General features: G+C 30.5%; 1 protein-coding gene and 1 long non-coding RNA gene across 3 annotated transcripts in view; one reads left to right on the top strand and one right to left on the bottom strand.

Moving 5' to 3' along the window:
* The window catches only part of Tk (Tachykinin), a 619288-nt gene that overhangs the window by 50777 nt on the left and 545236 nt on the right, over positions 1–23275 (bottom strand). For both annotated transcript variants that reach the window (XM_075366189.1, XM_075366190.1), the window contains one exon: positions 2546–3420. In XM_075366189.1, coding sequence (XP_075222304.1) covers positions 2546–3420 — 875 coding nt within the window. The remainder of the gene's footprint in view (positions 1–2545; positions 3421–23275) is intronic.
* Positions 1–23275, top strand: part of LOC142324984 (uncharacterized) — a 703430-nt gene that overhangs the window by 135976 nt on the left and 544179 nt on the right. The gene's annotated exons all lie outside the window — the stretch shown is intronic.

Genomic DNA, 23275 nt, shown 5'->3' with positions numbered 1-23275 from the left:
CCGACGAAGTTCTAACGAACTCCGTGATTATTACTATAATTATTATTATTATTATTGCTATTATTATTTATTCTATTTTATATGTTTTTAGAGTAATAAATTGTATTTATAAATTATTTTTGTCTGTTAGTCTGTCAATATACTGGTCGAGTCGCGAACACACGACAATACGTTATTTCAGTTCAGGAAAGAGTGCATTAATTTATTGGAATACACTATCTTTTCCAGTTTTCGATATGGCAGTGACGCATGTAATGTAACCGAGGTAAATGAGGAATCAGTTAAATTTATTTTCTCTTAGAGTAATGATGTTCTCTAAACAGCCGCCCCTATGATGAATCTCATTGGGCTAAGCACACCTTTGCACTTCAATTGATTAGAAACCGTATATTTGATTCAGTAGTTACAGTATATTCGACTGTAATAAAACGTTATATCCATTAAATCTAATCCTCATTTTCATTAGTAAGCCTAGCGTGGGATGATTATTATAAAACAGCTACACAATTTCAGGATGGATCAGTGACATATCAAGTTGCTTGTAATCATTGCCGGTTATGGCAGTTATTATACATAATGATATTTTGTTATGATTACTTATTATACTATTTTATTGATAAAAGTATAAAAAATGTAAAAAAAAAAATGTATTTAGCACAGCATTTGCCTTTCATAGGGTCTGCTCTAAGTCGGAATCCCGATCAGGCTTGGCATTTTTCACTTAACGCTACACATTTCAACTATCATTAATATCTGTAAGAAAACAAAAAAGGATGTTGTTTCTGGAGGAAAAAATAAATAAAAACGTGTACTTATGTTTAATAATGGAGAAACTTTTCAATTTATCAGCTTCACGAAGCACATAAACTTAATTTTTTTAAATTTAATAGTTTTTATTCAAAAGTAAGTTTGAGTAATTTATCACTTTTTAATTCGTTGTGATAAATTAACTTAGCTTTTTCTATGTAAATTCTTTTAAAAGATTATGGTACAAATTATTTTAGGTTTATGAGAAAATTAAGTTCGTTATGTAATAGACTATTTCTGAGAATTATGTGGTGTGAAGATAAGATACCTTTTCCTATGAACTTTTGCATACATTCTGTTTGTATTATGATAATGTAAATTTATTTCCTATATCTTTACAATTAAAAAAAATATATATTTCTAAAATTTATTATTATACAGTCCATTTAGTAATTCACTAGATTTGACCAGTTGGTCATCAGCCAGGTTGATAAGACCTACTAGTTATTAAAACGTCACAAAGGAAAAAGAATAAATTTTTTTAAAAAATTAGCGCTTATAAAAATACCATGTAGTCATTTCCCTTAAAATGTATCTTTTCAGTATATAATCACTGATCCAAAATAAATATTACCTTTAAGTTTAACAATTAATTGTTGTTGTTAAGATAATAATTACTTTTATCTTTTCTTCTGGTCACTGTAGTTTCTACGTTTAGTATTGCCTACTTTTATCTTCATTTTTTTATCACATTTTGATGCGTTTTGAAACAACTCCATTGTGTAGACTCAGGTTTTATTCATGTTATTTAAAATTTACTATTAACGAGAAACATTAATTTTCATTTAATGTAGAACATTTAAAATTTAATAATCTTCGGCTTCGGTCGGTAACCTGATGATTCAGCGGCTCCGTACAGTTCACATAGCTCCTTTGGGATGCACTCGGCTCCTGTCGGCATCTCTCGGCTCCTTACAGTTCCTACAGTTCCTTTCGATGCACTCGGCTCTTTACGTTTCACTCGGCTCCTTTCGGATTCACTCGGCTCTTCAGAGGCTCCGTACAGTTCACACAGCTCCTTTCGAATGCACTCGGCTACTGGCGATTCAGCGGCTCCGTACGCAGTAAATAAGCGTTCCACCCACGCTTTATTCAAGCAATCCTCTTCCACTCTTCTACAAGTCTCCAAGGACTCAACAATTCTTATTTCACTCATTACTTGATATTACATATATTAATACAAAAAAATTACATAAGGATTCGCAAGTTAATAATGTTGCCGGCCTTCGTGGCGCGAGTGGTAGCGTCTCGGCCTTTCACCCGGAGGTCGCGGGTTCGACTCCCGGTCAGGCATGGCATTTTTCACACACGCTACAAATCATTCATCTCATCCTCTGCAGTAATGCTTAACTGCGGACCGGGAGCAAAAGAAGAAAAAATGAATAACGTTATATATATGAATGTTATTTACAATTAATAAGAAAATAATTTTAATCGCAAGTACATAAAGACCTAATTTATTTAAAGAATCAGCACCAATTTCGACATACACCATTGTAAAAACTTATTGCATTAAGAAGGTTTTGACAGTACAAAGTACTTTTGACAGTGTCAAAGTTTTGACAGTACAGAACAATAAATTTTGACAACGGAATGGTTCCGAAACACGTCAACATGTGATAAAAAAAATGAAATTAAGAAAGGTAGGCAGTTTAAAAATTAATACAAAAAATTTAGTTTATTTTTTCGCTAATTATAATGATATTTACTGTTGGAAAAAGTAAAGAATCAAGCTCACCTGGGGAATCCCTTAGAAGTGAAAGTAATGATGCAAGGTCTTCGTCGACTTCCTGTTCTTCATTTGACGCTTTCTTTCCTCGTACACCCATAAATCCAGATAATGGAATTTTTTTCCCTCGTGTTCCAAAAAATGCCGAATACGATGGACCTTTCTTACCTCTCATGCCGAAAAAACTTGAATGAGCCGGGGCTTTTTTCCCTCTCATACCGTAAAATCCAGAAGAACCAGGAGCTCTTTTTTCTAAATCATCCTTTGTCCATAAATCTTGTTGATCAAAGTATAAAGGATCGTCCTTTTTGCCTCGCATACCGACAAATCCTGACGGTGATCTTTTATAGAAATCGTCTTTTTTGCCTCTAACACCTTGAAATCCCATCATGGCTCTTTTTTCAGGATATTCCAAATCGTATTCCGCATCGTAATCCTTTTTACCTCTCATTCCCATAAATCCCATGGCTCGTTTATCCAATAAATCATCGTCGAATTGGTCTTTTTTTCCTCTCATACCCATAAAGCCTTTTGCTCTTTTATCATCTGCAAAATAATCTGAGGGATCCTTTTTTCCTCTCATACCGACAAATCCCATCGCCCTTTTATCGTCTAAATAATCATCTTTTTTACCCCGCATCCCAACAAAACCCATCGCCCTTTTGTCGTCAAAGTAATCTTCTTTCTTGCCTCTCATTCCGACAAAACCCATTGCTCTTTTGTCTTCTTGTTGTTGTGGATAATTGTTATCTTGATCGTTGGTTGATTTTTTTCCTCTCATTCCGACAAAACCCATCGACGGTGCACGACGATCTACTGTATCTTCTGCCCATGATAGGGAGACACAGAGTAGAACTAGTCCCAACCATGTCTGACTGTCCATTCTGAAAAAGAAAAAAAAATCGAAATTATTAACTGAAACGTTTTTCTAACAGTAAAATGCAGGAGTATATGAAACATATTCTGTACACAGAAACAAAAAAGCATCTAAAATGAAACCTGTGTCAAATAATTTTGGGTGTCATCTTGAAAAAAATATCGTTTTTTTTATTAATAAAAAACTGTTGAAAATGTGAGATTAAAAAAAAAAAACTTTATTAAACGTTAAAAATAAAGTTAATATTTTAATTACAAAGCGGGAAGAAAAATTGTGAAGATTAGAGGTATAAATATTGTAACTTATTAGGGTTTTCTGCCGGGGTAATAAAAAGAGTTACAGAATGTAAGAATATGAATTAGATAGATTGTAACATCATATGATCACCACTCTTCTGTGTATATATTGTTATCAATGTAGGTTACTATACATACATATGCTGCGATGTATTTATGTTACTGGCTACACTTTATTCAAAGAAAAACTTTTTAAATATTTAAATTTGACAGCTGAGAATAAAAAACTAAATACTTTGCTTTTAATATTATTGAATATGGTAAAGATCAGTGATTTTTTTTTTCAGTTTATTCTTTCTCGGAAAAAATATCAAAACCACTTTGAATTATATAGTGTGACAATTCAACCAAATTATGTCCTGTTGTAATACGGTTTATAAGCATGTGAACCGCAACGTTTAAGTCTAAAAAAGTTACACGTTAAAAGTTTAGTAACCACAGTAGTGAAGTTCTATGTAATTATCATGGTTTATAGTCACTAAATTTAATTGTCCTTTCTAAATTAGATTACAGATTATACTCTAGGAACATATTGTTAAATTAATTACAGTTAATTAAGTTCTCACTTGTGATTAAGTATTATACTAGAGAAAGCAAACTATTAATTTAATTTTCAAAAATTACATTTTTTTTTATTTTCAGATTTTTAAAAATATATATTAATTTTTAACATACTCGGGAAAATTTTTATTTCCTCATTTTATGTAAAAGTACTTTAACAAGTTTAGAATTCATGAATAATTTTATTTTTTAATTAACAAAGAGATTAAACAACTTTCAATCTGACATCTCACGTCATTCTTTGTCAGAAAGTTTACATGTTTGGATCCCTGGAGATTATAGAATTTTTCATATAATAATAATTTCCATTCTTCATTCCCTCTCAAGCTAGGCGAGTTAATGAAGTGGCAGCTAGTTTTGTACTAACTTCTAGATAAGCTGGTCTCGGATTCGACTCCCCGTAAAGGGTTTGGAATTTATTTAACCTATCATTTCATCTATTTCATTTTTGTTGTTAATATATTTGTCTAGTATGTCTTAGATCATATTAAAAAAGAAAAAAAAATAGTTTGGGTCAGAAAAGATATCCAGCAATAAAGACTTTTCCTGCCGAACTTTCAAAAATGTGAAAAAAAGAACAAAAAAATTACGTCAACGTATTTTTACATTTTTTCTTTTTTTACGTCGACGTACCACATCAAAATAGTTTCGACGTTAATATTCCCTACTGGAAAAAAGTTGATTTTTTTCACAATAAATTTCTTTTAATATGCAGGAAATAGTCGAAACAAATTCGTCAACAATCATAAATAACTGTTTTCGATGTACTATTTTTAAACTATTTATTTTTTCAAATAAAAGCATGTGTATTACATACTACTTTTTTTTGTAGTTAATATATAGAAATATTTTTGAATATGGTAATTATAGCAAGACCGTTATAGATATTCAAATCGACTGAGACTAATGTCAGTAGAATAGTTAATAATGCCTAGTTCAAGTTCTTATTGTTCGTTGTCGAATAGTATTATTATTATACATTTGTTTAGATATAAACAACTGTGTCATTTGTTTACTTATAGATAGTATGCCATTCTTCTACGGCAATTTTCCAGAGTTTCACAGTGATACTTCAGGACTATAGGCTAAACTTAGAAGAAATAATCTATACATTTAATTTTGTTAACCATTTGTTTTACTTAGAGATTGATTTTTTCTGTTTTTTGTTATTCCAGATTCTCTCTTAGTCTGAGTTCATTGATATAATTTCCATGAAAAAAAAACTGGAATGATTTATTTATAAGTAATAAGGTATATTATTTATTAACCAAAAAATTTCTTTGATATACTCTTACATTTATTAATTATTAACTCTTTCAAATTACAATTCAATATATTTATAATAATAGAAACTTAAACGCTGAATATGTTAAAGAGTTCAGTAAAATCTTTTTTTTATTTTATGAAAAATAATATCTTTCATCTTAGAGTTTTTAGTAGAATATTTTAATTGTTTCTCTTGGAAAGTAATGAGTTTGGAAGGTAATAAATACATACATTTGTATATTATTACCTCTGGCACCGGAGCTTTTTTATTACTCTAGGTATTCCAGATAATAGAACTTTTTATACCTATTTATAAAATTATTATTCGAATAAATTAAAATTTTTAAACAATTAAAGGCATAAATTTTGAAAATTTCGCAAAATTCTTGTCTTGTAATGAAAGATATAGTAGAGATAAAAACAGATATTAACAATTAAAAGATAAATTCGTCATTTATCATATTAAAGTATAATTAAGTCCAGTTACTATATTTAGACCCAAATTACATTATCTTATAATAAAGGATAAATTTTGTTGCTTATTAAAAATCCTGATCGTGGCCGGGATTCAAACGTAGAACCTTCCTTCTGAAAACCTGAGTCGACTTCAATTCACAATCGGCATTCTCATATTTCTTTTAATATATAATCGTACAAAATGTAGTTTTGTAATAATAAATATAGATAAATCTTTTCGTCTTTTTTTATTTTGAAAAAATATTTAAACTTTTAGAAGGAAAAGGAGGATAAAAAAATCAGAATAGGAGAGGTAATATAATATTATTTATCTTCCTATTTTAATACTTTGAGGGAAGAGAAACTGTCGTTCTGCCATCCCGTTCTATCCAATATTTCCTGGTTTGGTTTTTTTTTCTACCAGTAAGGTCGGTAGGTAACTGTGCATATGTTTATTTGTCGTAGTGTATACGTTCGCTATATGTCTCTCTCGGTCGGTTTAAAACTTGATTCTGCCTCACTACACAGAGAAGATTCGTTATCGTACAGGACTACGTCAGATAACACGTCACGTCAGGAAAATCGATAAATCTAACTTCAAATCGAATTTTTGTACAGTAATACGACAGACAGATAGATTGAAAGATACCTTTCTATTTTCACATATCTACCGATGTACTCTGATACGTTTTATAGCAATACCCTATAAAATAATTACAGTTTTAGAGAAAAAAAAACATATTTTTTACAAATATTTAATTTTATTCTGAAAATATAATATCTTTTAAACTCGAAACTCAAACAGAGCTCAGCAGTCGATCTTGTCTAGTTTAGACACCTCATAAAACAATACCTTTTATTGAACCCAACGGTTTAAGTATTATAATAATTTGCTTCTGGTGTTGTATATTTTATTTGCAGAATTTTTACTAAATTTTAAAATGATGTGTTGTTCATCATTTTATTGTCATATTTAATCTATTATTTCAATAAATTTGGTTTTTTGCGTTGGTCAATCGTTCGGCTGGCTGCAGTCATTTCAGTATTTTTAGGTAGATTTCATAAGAAGGCTACTTAAATTGTAATGGGTACCTTGATTCGACTTCCGGAAAATTTCAACATATCTCCGCGTTTCACATCCCCCAGACCCCAAAACCACCGTCAGCTCAAAAAGTTTATATATGTATATATATATTTCACTTTCTTGTGTACACGATAATTGCCTTAATTTTGCGCCAATCACTTTGAAATTCTTTATTAAAAATAACTTTTCCCAAAATCTCGGTCGAGTTCGTTAACAGCCAAAATCGGACTATGGCGATGGAAATGGGGAGCGTTTTCGAAAAAAAAATCGCTATCACATTCTTATTAAGTAAAATATCAAAATCGTTTAAAGTTCCTACTGTTCTTTGGATAATGGTCTAAAACTTATATAAGTAAAGTTTTTGATATCACCAACCAATTGACCCAGGTAGTGGAAAAATGGGGGTTTGAAGACAAAAAATCATACCTTTCTTAATAGGCACAGTATTGAATCGGTTTAAAAGTCATCGTTACTCCTGTAAATATTACCTAAAACTTTTGCTGAAACAATTTTTGATACAACAAACCCATACGGCAAGGGATGACCAAAATTTTGCTGTAGTTGTAAGAAGATGGGGTTTGTCGTATGCAGAACATGTGAAACTTTTTTCACATGCAACCATTGTCGTATTGAGTTAATTTGAAGTTTTTCTTAACTTTACGCTGGAAATATTTTTTATCCCCTACTTAGCATCGATGAAATCTACTTCTGTCTTCCGGAGTTCCGAAAGGGATTTTTTTTTTCTCTTAAATCCTAAATCATCAATTATCTTCGTCATATATTCTATGTATTTATCTGCAACCAAGTTTATTACTTAGGCAAAAATTCATTATTTCATTATTAATACCGAAATGTATTTCTTTATTTAAACTGGAATATATTAAATACCGTATTGCCTAACAATATTGTGTTCTTTTTACTAATTTTTTCCTAAAAAGCTTTTCTTATCTAACTTTTTCATTCTACGCTCTATCAAATTATTAATTTTCGGTACTGTTCTGTTAAAATTATTTTCGCAAAGCCTTCTTTCCCTGTTTCGCTACCGTAAATAATTTTAATATATATATAAATATGTACACACATGCTTGCTCGCGCATTGATTTTAAAAATTATTTGTTGGTTGATTATTTTTTCTTTGAATATAAATTTTGTATTTTTCTAATATATTTATCGTCGTTCTAATATATTTATCTAATATATTTATATATTTATTGTCGTTGCATGTCTCTAAAATTTCTAAATTATTATTGTAATCTGTAAAAGTGTGTTTATGTTGTAGTAAATGATTAGCCATTCTTGGGGGATCGGGCACCGTGGGGTCCTGAGGCAATCTCGATAGGTGAGGACATTGTTTCAACTGTGGGATTGCGGGGGATCTACGTAAGGATTACCCAACGGAGGCCAAAAGTACCCTTTGTAATTCTCGGGGGACGCGGCTGCAGGACTAAAACCAAATAATGAGGTGCTTTTCCTGTGTTTTGGGGAGAATCTGGGTTGGGACAGCCCTGTCCAGGAAGGGTGGGTCGCTTAGGTGTCAGGATGTCGGTGATTGGACAGGGACTGCATTAGTTTCCGATCGAATTTCGATGAGGGGGGCAAAGTAAGGCCGTTATCCCGGTGAGGGATCCCTTTGGGGTTCCTCATTTGAGGCATGGTGTCAAACCACCGGACTCCCGGTGGGGGGATCTCTACGAGGTCCTTTCATTAGAGACATGGCGACTAATTAAAGACCGAGTGACAGCTGTCAGGGTAGAACGTCAATTCTCGACTAGGCAGTTTGAGGCGTTGTCATCCCCTGGAACTGTGTTCATGCTTGGTTTCGGGTCTCGGATTCGAATCCCGGTCAGGCATGGCATTTTTCACACGCTACTAAAATTGTTATTCATTTCATCTTCCGAAGATGAATTTATTTTAGTACCTTACGGTGGTCCCGGAGGTTAAAAAAATAAAATAAAAAATAAATGGTCAGCCATAAAGATATGCCTTTTTCTTGTTCTTATAGGAATTATAATGTTCTGTGAATCTTTTTTTGAAAGACCTGTTAGTTTTACCAATATATATACCATTGCAATCATTAAATATATATATATATATTGTAACTTCTAAATAATTGTTTAATACCAGTAAATTTATCTTCTTAAAACCTTTCCTCTCTCCAACGTCAGTTAGATATTAAAATTTTCTTTGTTATTTCCATTCTTTATAATTTTATTACCCATTTATAAATAATTTTACAACTTCCAGTATATTGTGTTTTTTTTTATATTCAACTCTTGATTACCTTCCTTGCTGTGCATTTTATTAGTTTTTTTTTTGTAAATCTTGCTTAACTTAAAACCTCTTCGTTGAGTTATTTATGTACGACATTCTGATTTTGTCGCCTTGTTCTGGAACTATTTATTTGGGATCGTTTTTTATCCGCTTCTCCAATAGATGCTACACGTATTCTTTTATATAACAATAAATAGATAGCTTTTTACAAAATTTTCATTTTTATTCTTCTTCTTCCATAACACTCTTTTGAAATTTTATTATATATATATATATATATATATATATATATATATGTATAAAATTATGGCATGTACTTTTCCAGAACTTTTATATATAATTTGAAATTAAAATAATTTTGATTTTTAAATATGAATAAAGTTCGGTTTTTCAAACTTTTTATAGTAATATAAAAATATATTAAAAAAATATTCTTATTTTACAAATAAATTTTTAAAAGGTTTTTACTTGAATATCACTTAAAAAAATAAGGAAAATTTTAATATCAATTTACTGAAAATCGAGGGAACCATCCTAAGTTAATAGAGGCTCAAGGTAAGTTATAACGCTCGCTGAAACAACCCTCCTCCTGCCGTAATCGAGTTAAAGAAATCGCTATAAGAACAGTCCCTATGGTTTTTGTATTTATATATATATTACGATGTAAATCGATCAGATAAAGGTAAAAAAAAAAAAAAATAATTGGGAGTTATAATTATTTCTTATTATGTAACAAAGTCTGCCGAAGAGAATTAATAATTAATACTGTAAACTTGTATAATAAAACGGAATGTTTTCTGAAAAGAGTATAATCACAAAAAAAAACATCTATAAGAAGGTAAATATTTAATTTAGAAAATTGTTAAATCCATTAATATTTATGAAAATTTTTTTCCATCTTTATAAAATATAAATTTATTTTAAATACTTTGACTGTGAACAACACATTGCATACATTTTTATAATTTTTGCTTAAACAAACTAAAAACCCGTTCTCTACAGTATCAAAACTAACATGCTACATCTATTTTCTTTAAGCGCTCGGTAAATATTTAATTTTTGCCAAGAATGATTCTTTTCTTTTAATGAACTGTTGACAGAAAAATCTTTTGTCTTAAAGAGAGTTGTCCAATTGCAGGGAAAAATACTCACTCATTGTATTGCTTAGCACGTTTTTAAACTACTGTCGTTTCATTTCTTCCAACTTTTAACCCATTTCATGTTTTTTTTTTTTTTTTTTTTTTTTTTTTTTTTTTTTTTTTTTTAATATTGCACGTGAACTAATAAGCTAAAAATGTATTAGATACTTATCTACAAGTTGTATACTTTTATAAATAAATGATTAATTTTTTTAGTAAATAATTAATCACGTTTGTATAAATTTCATCAAATCATCTATTTACTAAAAGAAAATATAATATATATAATTTATATAATATATAATATAAAAATGTAGTGTATTTAAGATGTATGTATGATCCACCGTAGCAACGGCTGAAGTGATTTAGATTATGGCCCCGGCATAATTCCGTTGGAATCCTTACGTTACCAGGAACGTCGTATGCTACATAAACATATTTATGTTTAAATTTAAAAAATTTGAAAAAGATTTTATTTTCACCAGCATGCTCTTTACTTATCCTATATTACAGAGTAATGTTTTATTTTTGCAGTCGTATTTTTTAATACCTAACTCTTGTTTAATAAAATTTCTGAAGATGAATAATTGAAGTAAGATCTTATCGAGTTATAAACAAATCGTTCTCTTGAAATACAATTTTAAAAAAAGAATTTGAAGGAGTTCTGGTTTGCTGCACTGAATACGTTCCCAAGCTTTGATAGAAAAACATTTTATGGTACTTTGTATTTGAATAAAACAGTCGTGTTAATCCGACTCAATGGGAAACTAAACGGTTCTCTGGTTCGTTGCATTTAACACCAAACCCGATCCAGACTTGCTCGAAGGATAGTTCCTTCACCAGCTGTAGTAGTCTACAGCTGGTGCGGTCGATGAAGTCGGCTGCCTCGACGGGTGTGTTGAAATTAAGGTCATCATGTGGAGCCAAAGTTCCCAACGGACTTGAAGGCTCACAGTAGTTGTTTTTTCTTGTGACCAGGGTTAATCGGGCTTCACTGACGGAATCGTTCTCTGACAAAGAACTGAGAGACATGCTAGATGGGGATTTGAGTGACGAGGATCTCATTCGTCTCCTGGAAAAGAAATGGTTGGCGGATATGACGAGGCGAACCAATCGGCTTCAAGATATCTCTTCAGTGAGAGGGGTCATAGTGAAATTTATCGATCCGTCTGAGTGGCAACAGGCTGGACGTTCCCCGAGACTGAATCAACAGCCTCCTTCGGCTGTTGATTCAATCCTCCAAGGTGTGAAGGCTGGTGTTGTTACCAGTGAATACAGGATGACTATGGGGGACTACGGTGCCTCATGCAACGCACTGCACAGTTCACTTTGCCTCGGTTGATGGTGGAACAGCGTCTCTGAGGGTGATGCTTAAGAGCATTCTGGAGCTGGGGCCCAGGGACGACATAATCGGGCCTGGTTACCCTGCTCTGGAAGTTAGGACAGGCATAAATAAAAGATCCAACCGGTAGGCCGACATGTCATGCCAGATCTATTGCCGGTAGACGAGGTGGCCTGTTTGAGTTTATGGACATCCCTTTGGGCTGTGCTATGCTTAATTGTGGATCCGGCCCAGGGAAGGGGGTAAAAAAACATTTTAAAAAAATGGTAACCTCAAAGTAACTCGGTGAGAAACTTCTTTTCTCAACGAGAAAAAGTGTTTTTTCAACCTAAATCTAGATATCGCTCGAATCTGCAGGTAAAACTGCAGATTACAGTCACCAAAGGTGTTTCTTATTTCGGTAAAATAATTTCAGAGAAGAGGAAATAAAGTAATTAATGAATTTTAACTGGGATCTATTTTACTGATAGTAATTATTTTATTAAATTAGAATTTAACCGATACATTTTATTTGCGAACGGTATGGGCTAAATTAAAAGATTAAAGCTAACTTTTTCGATAATTTCATCACTCACCTAAAATTTCAATAAAACTTAAAAATTTAACTTCATCGTCTTCAAATTTCATATTAATTTTATACGGGTATTGCGAAAATTAACCAAACAGAAATCTAGGTGCATAGCAAAAATTTGAAAACCAGTTGTTCAGTCGTATCTAATTTTGTAAAATTATAAATAACATACGAGAATTTAATATTATGATAATTAAAACTTTTACACTTTTTTTATTTAATCAAATTAATTTAAAAAAGTAACTTAAAAACCTAATTAGAAGTAAGTTGTTGTACGCTTTGTGAGCGTGAAATTGAATTGCGCTTCGAACTCAACGTAGTTTCTCAAATTGTTTTTAATGAAAAATAAAATAAAACTGTTCATAATTTTATCTTATAAATTTCAAACAAACACATGCAAATCCTACAAAAAGTTAGCTTGTACACAATTTATTATAATTCCGGTTTATTCCCATACCTCTCTTTTAGCTTCTTAAATATTACGCTTAGTAGTGTACAGACTCGTAAAAAGGCAGTTAACGAAACTGCTTGTTGAATGTTTGTTACAGTGACCATTACTGTGGTTTTTATTTAATTACAATCTTTTTGCAGAATAAAATATTAGATTCTAAACTGTGATTTTTAAACATTTAAAGGGGTTACAACTTTTAAAAAGTGATTTTAATCTGTCTTTTCATTAAATTCATGGTCTGCCGTTCCAAAATATTAAAATCTACACTTTAAATGCTCAGATATTACGTTTATCAACATTCGTCAAATACTACAAAAATATAACTCTCCAAGAATGTAATAATATTTTAGGACATCTTCTGCTGCTGAAAATAAAAAAAAGTGTTCAGATATACTTAGGTTCAGAAACCCTTCGTCAGCAAGTAACGGCTGGCGAATGATTTCGCCCTGATTTCTGCGTTTCGGTAAAATTCAGCAAGATTTTAATTATTAGAACCCAAATGAAGTTGTAAATTTAGTAGTTTTACATGAAATCTGACCTGAAAATTTGAAAAAAATATATATTTATTCCAAAACTGCATTTTTAGTAGTATTTCAGAAATGTTGGGTAAAAGACCAAAGATAGAATTCAAAAAACACTATTACATGTTTGGCGTAAAGTAACTTTGTTAAATTTGTAATAAACACATAAATGATTTAAACAAAATTTGTAGAAAATTTGATTGTGACCACAAAAACATAAAAATGTTGAAGTTTATTAAAAAAAAAAACAAATCAAAATATGGCAGATTTTAACCCTGTATTAAATGAAATAATGTTTTTCAATATTAGAAAATAAAAGAATTTATTTTTGAAAATTAAGTGTGAAAAATCATATCAACTCGTCAATTAAACAATTAATTAGACAACCTAAAAACTAAAAATTAGTTTTTCTAAATGTATTTGAAATAATTTATTTCACAACTTGGCTAACATAAATTATTTACAGAGTAATTAGTTTATTTACAGAGTATTCAACTTAAAAGAGGCCCCATCACTTAGTTTAATCTATAAATAATAGTTTATTGACAAACACTCACAAATAATATACAAAGGTGTTGAAAATAATGTCCATCCACTTCTATGCATATGCCAATGCATTTGACCATGTTCCTGGTTAATCTTGTTAGCTGTACCCTATCTGTTTCCTAGATGACATTGGTAATGTTTGTCCTCAGTTTCTGCAGGATGTGTGGATTGCTCCTATAAACAATTTCTTTTAAGTAATAAAGTTTTTTTTTAAGTTGTTCTTTAAGTAAAAAAAAGAAGTCTAGACTAGTCAGATCAGGGGATCTTAGTAGCCGCGATACTTTAGAAATGATTCTTCCACCGAAAAAAATCTTGTAACATATCTGTAGTAGTGCGAGCTGTATGGCAACTGGCGCTCAACCAGAAATCACACTCACTCTCTTGCAGGATAATATAAACTGTTGGATAACGTTTTGGTTGAGACAGCATCCTAAGTTTTTTCAAAAAACGCAATTCTTATTATTAAAAAAAATTATAAATCCGATTACCAACAAATATTTTTATAGATTTACATCCTATCGCTTTCGGAAAATTATTTACATCTTCAGGATTGTATCGTAACTAATTATACATATAATAATAATCAATACATAATTAAATAAGTTATATAAATAAAAAATGTTTGAATAAATATAACATTTGATCGTCAATTATTAAAATGAAATCATACGTAATACGTCTTGTCAGTGTGGTAGTCACAATTGCTTTCCATACTACAAGTAACTACCACAATGACAAGACGTGTTACGTACGACTTGATTTTGATAACTGGCCATGAATTGTTATACTTATACAAATGATTTGTATTTATATAACTTATTAAATATGCGAATGTACAAGTAGTTACGATACATACCTGAAGATGAAAATAATATTTCGAAAACGCTAGGATGAAAATCTATACAAATATTTGTTGGTAAGCGGAATTATAATTTTTTACATAATATATATACCAACGAGTTATGTTAAATAAAATTAATTCTTATTATTCGTTGCCTTAAAACAACACGCCTAATTTTTGTGCGTATAATTTTTGTGGGGAGACTCAAAGAAAATGCAGGTGCGGGTTTTGCAGGTGCAAGAAAGTGCGGGTTTTCAGAATCCCATGCCCGGTAGTTCTTGCCCACCAAGCTCAAACAACGTTTCATTTGTGAAAAACACTTCTAAAATGCCAGTATTGCTTCCAATGAAGTTTCTAGAAATTGATAGTAACGATGATCCTTTTCAGCATAATCAGCTCATAGGAAACGTGCATTCAATAAGTACAATATATTAGCATCCTCACTGCAGTGTGGGCTAAGCCTAGTGAAATATTTTTTCCCTGGCTTAGTCACCGCAAAGATATTTGAGAAAATCTTGTAATTGCTGGTTTAATTTTCTGTACGACCTGCGTCTTTAAAACTGATCTCTGTCAAGCACGTTTCTAGTCTAACATCGAACCTGTTTCACAAAATTTTTTAACTAACTTCTGAACAACACTTTTCACTGACGCTTCCTTTTCCATTTTCTGTCAGAACGTTTGCCGATACACAACATGCGATTTCGTCTATAAGTTTCCTTCACGAATACACCTTCTTTAACAGTTGTTCAATCTTGTTTAAAAGCCAATCGAAACAGATGCAGACTGGCAATACTCAAATATGCAGCAATAAACAGTCTTTCCCCCTCCCACCAGCAATCGTACCAACGTTTTCCGTATTTTTTTACCATCACACATCATATATGCATTTTAACAAAAATATGCATTTATTATAAAATACTGAATGATTGGTCCTCTTTTAAGTTTAACTCTCTCACTCTCTCTCTCTCACTCTCACTCTCTCTCTCTCTCTCTCTCTCTCTCACTCTCTCTCTCTCTCTCTCTCTCTCTCTCTCTCTCTCTCTCTCTCTCTCTCTCTCTCTCTCTGTGTGTGTGTGTGTGTGTGTGTGTGTGTGTGTGTGTGTGTGTGTGTGTGTGTGTGTGCATAATAGAACAAGACTATAGTCTTGTACTATAATAGTAAGCTAAACAAACCCAAAGATGTAACTAGTTCAAAATGCTAACATGTTACTTCTACTATGTTACTTGCCACGCGATTCATACTGACAGCAACACTCGGTAATAATCTGATTATCTCCGAGTTTGATTACTCCCACTCTTCGGCAGTACTAAAGCGGACGTTTAAAGGTGTAGTTAAACCTTGGTAGCCCGTGATCTGTCCTCCTGCTATCCAGTTGTTTGGAACTATAAGTCCAACATGCCCATCCGATGAACATGTGATTCAACCCTCCCAAATTCGGAACTATCCAGAACTTATGGATAGTTCTAATATCTTATTTCACCTTTTTGACTTTTATTTTAATAAATTTTTATTAATGATTAATAATAATATTACACCTTATAAGTTTTATTATTTTGGAGTTATTTTACCGTTTTACTAATAACAATTCCGGGCGATGATAACGCTCAGGCGTTTTTCGCCTCCCAAAAAAAAAAACGAAAACTTATGGGTATGTCCAAGCCCTACTCCGGTACTTATCTGAATCTTGCTGAATCGCTCAGAAGACCAATCGTTCTGCCAATGAGCAGTCACATAGATCTATACCGACTCTCGGGGCAATCTGTTAGTCTATGGAACCCAGGTCTGACTTAAAGAAGCGCATGGTCACCACCAAACCGTCGCGTTGAAAGACTCGAACAAAACACAGCCTATTCCGGGTTTGGTAGTGCAACTTCCTGCTGCCCTTTGCAGGAAGAATCCTAATATTTTCAGATTCCATCCTTTATCGGTTTCACAATGTAAGTTTCAACGTCATTGCCGCGTCGCTGTAACCTAGCAGCTAAATGTGGTGCCACAAAAATTTTTCATTTTTCTTTTTTTTGTATAAGTCTACAGTCGAGCTGCTGGCTTACCGCTTTAATCCTATTAATAAGATAACGGAACAGGATTAGCTCGAAAGGATAGCGGCAAGAGTTTTGGTTAAATATTGCAATATTTATTTGTAAAAATATTCCTTTGTGTCCTTCAACGTTTGTAGAAAACGAGAGGTTGATAAAATGAAGTTGCTCAATTAGATATTAAAAAGTTGAAATATCTTACAGTAATTTTACCAATTGAGATAAGGTTGAGTGAAATACGTGTAACAGATTATGACCGATTTGAAATCGACACGGAAAAACCTTTTCTTCGGTACTTCATTTTTTACTGGTATTAATAAATCATTATTCTACAACTAGACTGATGGTATGAAGAAACGAAATAATTACCAAGAACATTTTCACAAATTATTTGTAATATGAAATTATTTAACAACGTTATAAAAGAGAACAGATTACACCTATTGGGAATCAAGTTAAACTATTTTTTTTTGACAATTCGTTTCCGAACTCTATTTTTTATATGAAAATATCCAAACAATTATTTTGACGTGGAATTATTTAGGCAAAAGTAAAAACTAATAAAATAAGTGCAATCAATGAGTTTTTAAGAAATTTAATCAGTCTTGTTTTTCTTTTTATGAGAAAACTTGTTTTAATTGATCTATAGTTAAACAAAATGATAACTGTTCCATTCAACAATTGTTATTATTATTTTAACGATTATTTATTATTATTTTTTCAATTGTGATCATTATTTTAGTAAAATAATTATTGTATTATTATTACTATTTTAATTAATCAAAATAAAAAATAAAAAATAAAAAAATTGTAAATTTTAATTTATGAATTGCTACAGACGAAGACACCACTCAACAAAATCAAAGAAGAAATGCTTTTATTCCGTAATTTTTTTAAAAAATGTAACAAATAATAAGTAGTAAAATCCACAGATAACAACAATTCTTGATAAATTAACAGATAATGTTTGAGAAAATAACGTTTTATAGCAATATTTATTCAGTTAAATTATTTATTTATTTATTTGTATTACTGTTATCATTTTCTCATTTGAGATTTTCATAATGTAGTAATGTAATATTGTGTTGGATGTATTCCAACAACTAAATGTAAATATTACGGATTTTTAAATGTAAACATTTAGAAATTCCGATAAATTTAATAAATGGAATATAAAAATTTTGTAAGTTGTAATAATATCACAAACATAAATAAATATTATCTACGGTGACGTAGTTGTGTTAAAATATAATGAACAAAGATGGAAGTATAGATAAACACTACAGTTATTCATATTTTATTTCTTTGTATTATTATAAAAATTATATGAAAATATTATTATTCGGGTTAATAAAATTTTACATTGTTAGGGGTAATTAATAGTAATACTTTTTGTAATTTGAAATTAACATCACCCATTGTCAACTTTTCACATGTTTAATCGCGCGACAATTCATCTAATTTTTGTATCGAATTTTATTAATAAAATTAGTAGGTAATAAAATTAATAGGTTTATTAAATCCATAAAAAACGATAACAACATAAAAGTTACTGCAGTCGGCAGTTACGTCGGTCGATTATAAATAAAATTACAATTGAGATCTCAGGAATAGTTTAAATTTATTATTCATTATTTATACAAAAAGCTTATGAATAAGTTTATTGATATACAAAATATAAAATCGTTGATTAATAGTTAAAAATAAAATCATAATTATAGTTATGATAAATGTACAAATAAACTCATAGCGATTTAAGATTACTACATTAGATTATTAATAGTAAAGTAAATAAATAATGAGAGATTAGAAGGAGAAAGAAAAAAAAGAAAAATAAGCTGATCACAAACATCTTTCCTGGCATTGGTTATTTATTCTTATTATAATGGAAAAATAATGATACATGAAAAAGTTACCTAAGATTTTTTTTTTGGATTGGCGGTAATTTATGATGAAGTTTTATAGTAAAATTATCATTAAACGTTTAAATAAATCAAAAAGGATTTAAAAAATTCAAAAAACAAACTTTTACCAACAGATGTTTTACTCTGTACACGAGTCTCTGTACCAAATTTCATCAAAATCGGTTTATTCCGCCAAATGTTATTAAGCTTGAAACACCAACACACGTTGAATATTATCGTTCCACTTTTTTTGAAGGTGATTTCTGGGTCAGAATCGTCAAGGAATGCAAAAAACCCATTCCCAATTATTTGAGTGATACCAGGAAAGTAAAATCTTGCCACAGTGTCAAAGTAGGAAAACTTCGTTTTTTAAGCCTTCGGGACCACCGTTACGTATTACTGCAGAAGATGAGATGAAACGGTTTTTTTTTGTAGCGTTTGAAAATGCCATATCTGACCGAGATTCAAAGCCGTGATCTGTGGATGAAAGACCGAGACGCTACTACTCGCACCACGGAGGCCGGCAGAGTTAGGAAAGCTACAAAATATAACAATAATCAATATTTAAGTATAAGGATACCTCCCAAGAGTTTTTAAAGTACGTAAACACCTTTTGAAAACTGATTAATAGTTGTGTTTAAATGATTGAACAGTATTAATACTGTAAATAAATAGAAGTTATAATAATAAGTTGTAAATAGAATATGAAATGATAAACCAGGTCTACATCTGTTATCAAAAAAATTGTAAAAATTAAAAAATAAGTAAATTTAGGAATGTGAATATTTTTATTAATCATTAATATTTATCATTAATTAAAAAGGAAAATTATTAAAATCGTTAATCTATTAATTAAGAAGTACATAAAATATAATGGTTCAGAAAAGAGGGTTGAATTAATGAAATTTTACTTGAGCTTATTTTGGTACTTTATCATAATACGGGTCCGACAGAAATAACTCCCCGTTTTGAAATATAAATGAAATAGGCATTACGATAAGAATATAAAAAAATTAAATATTTTCTGAAGGAACATTTTTTGCCATTTATTTTCACCTTCCTTTATTAATTTTTAAAAATTATGTCATTCATATAACAACCTTCACTAACTAACTAGGTCTTTAACCTATCCTGAAATTTCGCATTACTTTTCATGTCATTTCCAATGGTATTGTAGTGGTTACTTGATGGTTAGCAGTATTTAAATCACCCAGGGTTCTCGGCTTCTGTTTAAAGATTTAATCCTTTAGATATCCCCAGAGAAAAGAATCACGTACTGCAAAATCGGGTGACCGTGCAGGCCGTGGGATGTCTCCTCGTTGTGAAATAAGACGTCCGGGAAATATTTCGCTGAGGAAATTCATTGATCATCTGGCTGTGTCAGGAGTGGCCATTCTTGTTGAAACCGTAAATTTTTGGCTTCATTTCCGATTACATTGTCTTGTTAGAAAGAAGTCGCGTAACATTTTTACATAACGTTCAAAAGTTACTGTTACCGATTGCCTTTCTTCTTCAAAAAAGTATGACCCTGTTATTTCAAATTCAGCAGCTGTACACTAAATTATAACACGCTCAGAGTGCAAGGACGCTCATGAAGTTGTAGAGGATTATTTTCTGCCCGTTATCAAACTTTTGTTTGTTAACGCAACCCGATAAATGAAAATGAGCTTCGTCACCATCGATTTCACTGGAATATTTTCCGGAATAGCCTGGCCAGAAGCAATACGGCTAATCCAATCCGTTCATTTACCTGCTAAACGACCATTATTTTGTGCGGATGAAACTGTAAATGGGTGTGAAAAGTTCTCTTTACAGTCCGATCAGAAATTTATTATACAGCAGCGTGTGTGACGTGGAGTTTGTATAGTCGCTTCAATATTTCCGGGTGTTCGAATCCTTAGTTGGCTAACTGGTGATTTCTTCTTCAAAGCTGGACAGGTAGCTCTAAAATTGGACAACCGTAACTAAATTGTCTTCTTATCGGGTACCGCGGCATGTCGAGTTAGCCGAAAGTGTAAACTAAATAATCGCTGCGTGTTGATAAGAGAATCACCATTTTTAAAATACGTTTCAATAACGAAAGCGCAATGCTCACCACTCCACGCCATGGATGTAACTGAAACGGCAAGACATCCGCTACAAAATGGCGTACCGACACTACACCGTATACTATTATTGCTTTACCAGCACCGGTGGGAAATCGGGGAGTTATTTCTGTCGGACCTTGTTAATAATAATGATAAATTACTGAAAAAGAATTTGAAAGCAACTTCATCCTTTAAAGGAATGTTTCTTAAAAAAGATTTGTTCTAACTTTTATTTCATTTTTCGTAATTTTTTTTCTAATTTATTGTTAATCACAAGGGTAGGCTTTTAAAATTTTGCTTATTAAAAAATAGAAGTTTTATAATTTTTTTTTCAAATATTTAAAAATAATTTTTTTAAATATATTCTTATTAAAGAATATTTTAAAATACATTTTTAATAAAGTAAGTGTGCTTTTGTAATCTGATGGTTTAAGAAATCAGTGTAGCTCTTTTTTGTCATTATATAAAAAAATAAGACTAAAATAATTTTATTTTTATGGCGAAGAAGTTAAATTTTTAAGCTCTGGAAAAGTTTTGGAAAATCATTATCACTTTGTTAAATCTCTTTTCACCAAATTTAAAGATCATTGCCGTTTCTCTGAATTTTGTATACGTCCTAATATCATCTTTATTACTAACATCTGTTTATATATTTCACTGTTGTAGGATTGTTATTTATACAGTAGTTGTAATTTAGTATGATTAAGGTAATTCTCTGTGCAGAGTGTAGTGCATGCAGTATTACATTTATAATATTCTACGGTATTATAGCGCACAAACTACTGGTATAATTAAATTATGAATGTAAATGTTATGAAAGGTAACTTGACATGTAGTTAGATAAATAGTTAAATCCTTTATCAGAATTGCTCATATTTTACGCATTACCTAATATATTAAATAAAATTTAAAATGATCTGGCAACGGCGTTACTATAATTTCTCAAAATTTGCATAAATCTAAAAATTTATTCTTTTTGTAGAGATTAAGTTAAAAATCTGTTGTGAACACCACATGATTTCCTTTTATTCCTATTAAATTACATATACACATTTTTTTTAAAAAGAAAAGTACATAAAATCTTATTTCATTAATAACTTCTGATATTTTTTCTTTTTTTGTTGTTATTATTGAATCATTATTCACCGTAATTTTTTTTTACAATGAGAGGCTAATAATTATTAATAAACCAATACATTTAAATAAAAAAAAAAGTTAAAAAAAGAAGGAAATGAAGTCTGATTCAAACCGATGTGGCTTCCCCTAAGATCCAAATATTTCATTAAAGTTTTATTTAGCTATAACTCTAGAACCAATGAAAGTAACACTTATGATATATTGTTAAAAAGCTCTCAACGAGGACTTACTGCTGCAGTTAAGAAAAAGTCCAAAATCCAATTTTATTTGGATTTTGGACATTTTTGAACAAGTCGAATGCAAACAAAAGGGGAGATGCACAAATGTTACAACAAACGTTACAGCAGTCCTAAATCCAAAATGTCAACATCCTACGGCTAATCGTTTTTGAGTTACACAAGTTATACATACAGACTTCAGGCCGAAATTAATCAAAATGGATTAAGGGATGGCCAGATTGAATATTTCCGTTGAAATCTGAAAACCGAAATTTTTTGCGATCACAATACTTTCTTTACTTCGTACAAGGAAGTAAATATTAGTATTACCTGTAACGTCTAACTTTTTTTGTATTTGATGAATCATTTTTTATAAAAAAAATTCATATTATTTAAAAATCCATAATACCATTTGTTATTAAAAAATCACACTTCGTATTTTAATATCATAAAATAAAGTTAAAACACCGTAATATTTTTGGATGTTTGTACAAAAAATATTTACACACATTTGTAATAAAGGTTAAAGACAGTTTTCACATTATTACGTTTCATTAACAAAAATAAAAGATGATAAAAGCATTCAAGTGGATTTTTAAAAACGTAAAACGTTTAAAAAGTTTCTGAATAACTTATATTTTTAACCGTAATGTTTTTATTGCCACTTCTATTAAGTATTGGATATTGCTTTTATCCTGATATTATCCCGTTTAGAAAGAGAAAAAAGTATAAACTGATAGCATGGAATAGTAAAATATTAGAAATAATTGTATTATTTATTACTTTTACGATTTAAAAAAATATTCTTTTTATCTTCTGGACGACTTTAAATATCACGAAAGGCTAATTTATTTATAGAATCTAAAACTTCGAAATACTGAAAGGTCCAGCAGTATTTATTTTTGTACTGAATACAATTTTGTTTTTAATTTAATTAAATTATCTCCCCAGTACAAAAATTTAACAAAGATAATTTCGCAATTGTGATACAAGGTAAAAATTTGCGATTATATACAAATTTCTTTTGCTAATATATAAAGTTTTTCTAAAAATTGTTAAATACAAAAATTTGATTGGGAGGTATGATATTATAATGACTTTCAGTGCTTCTGAAAATTATACTATTATAATAAT

This window comes from Lycorma delicatula, chromosome 5 (genome assembly GCF_047948215.1).
Source record: "Lycorma delicatula isolate Av1 chromosome 5, ASM4794821v1, whole genome shotgun sequence".
Lineage (NCBI taxonomy): Eukaryota > Metazoa > Arthropoda > Insecta > Hemiptera > Fulgoridae > Lycorma > Lycorma delicatula.
The sequence above is the reverse complement of the archived record's forward strand: the minus strand, read 5'-3'. Positions and strand labels throughout refer to the sequence as shown.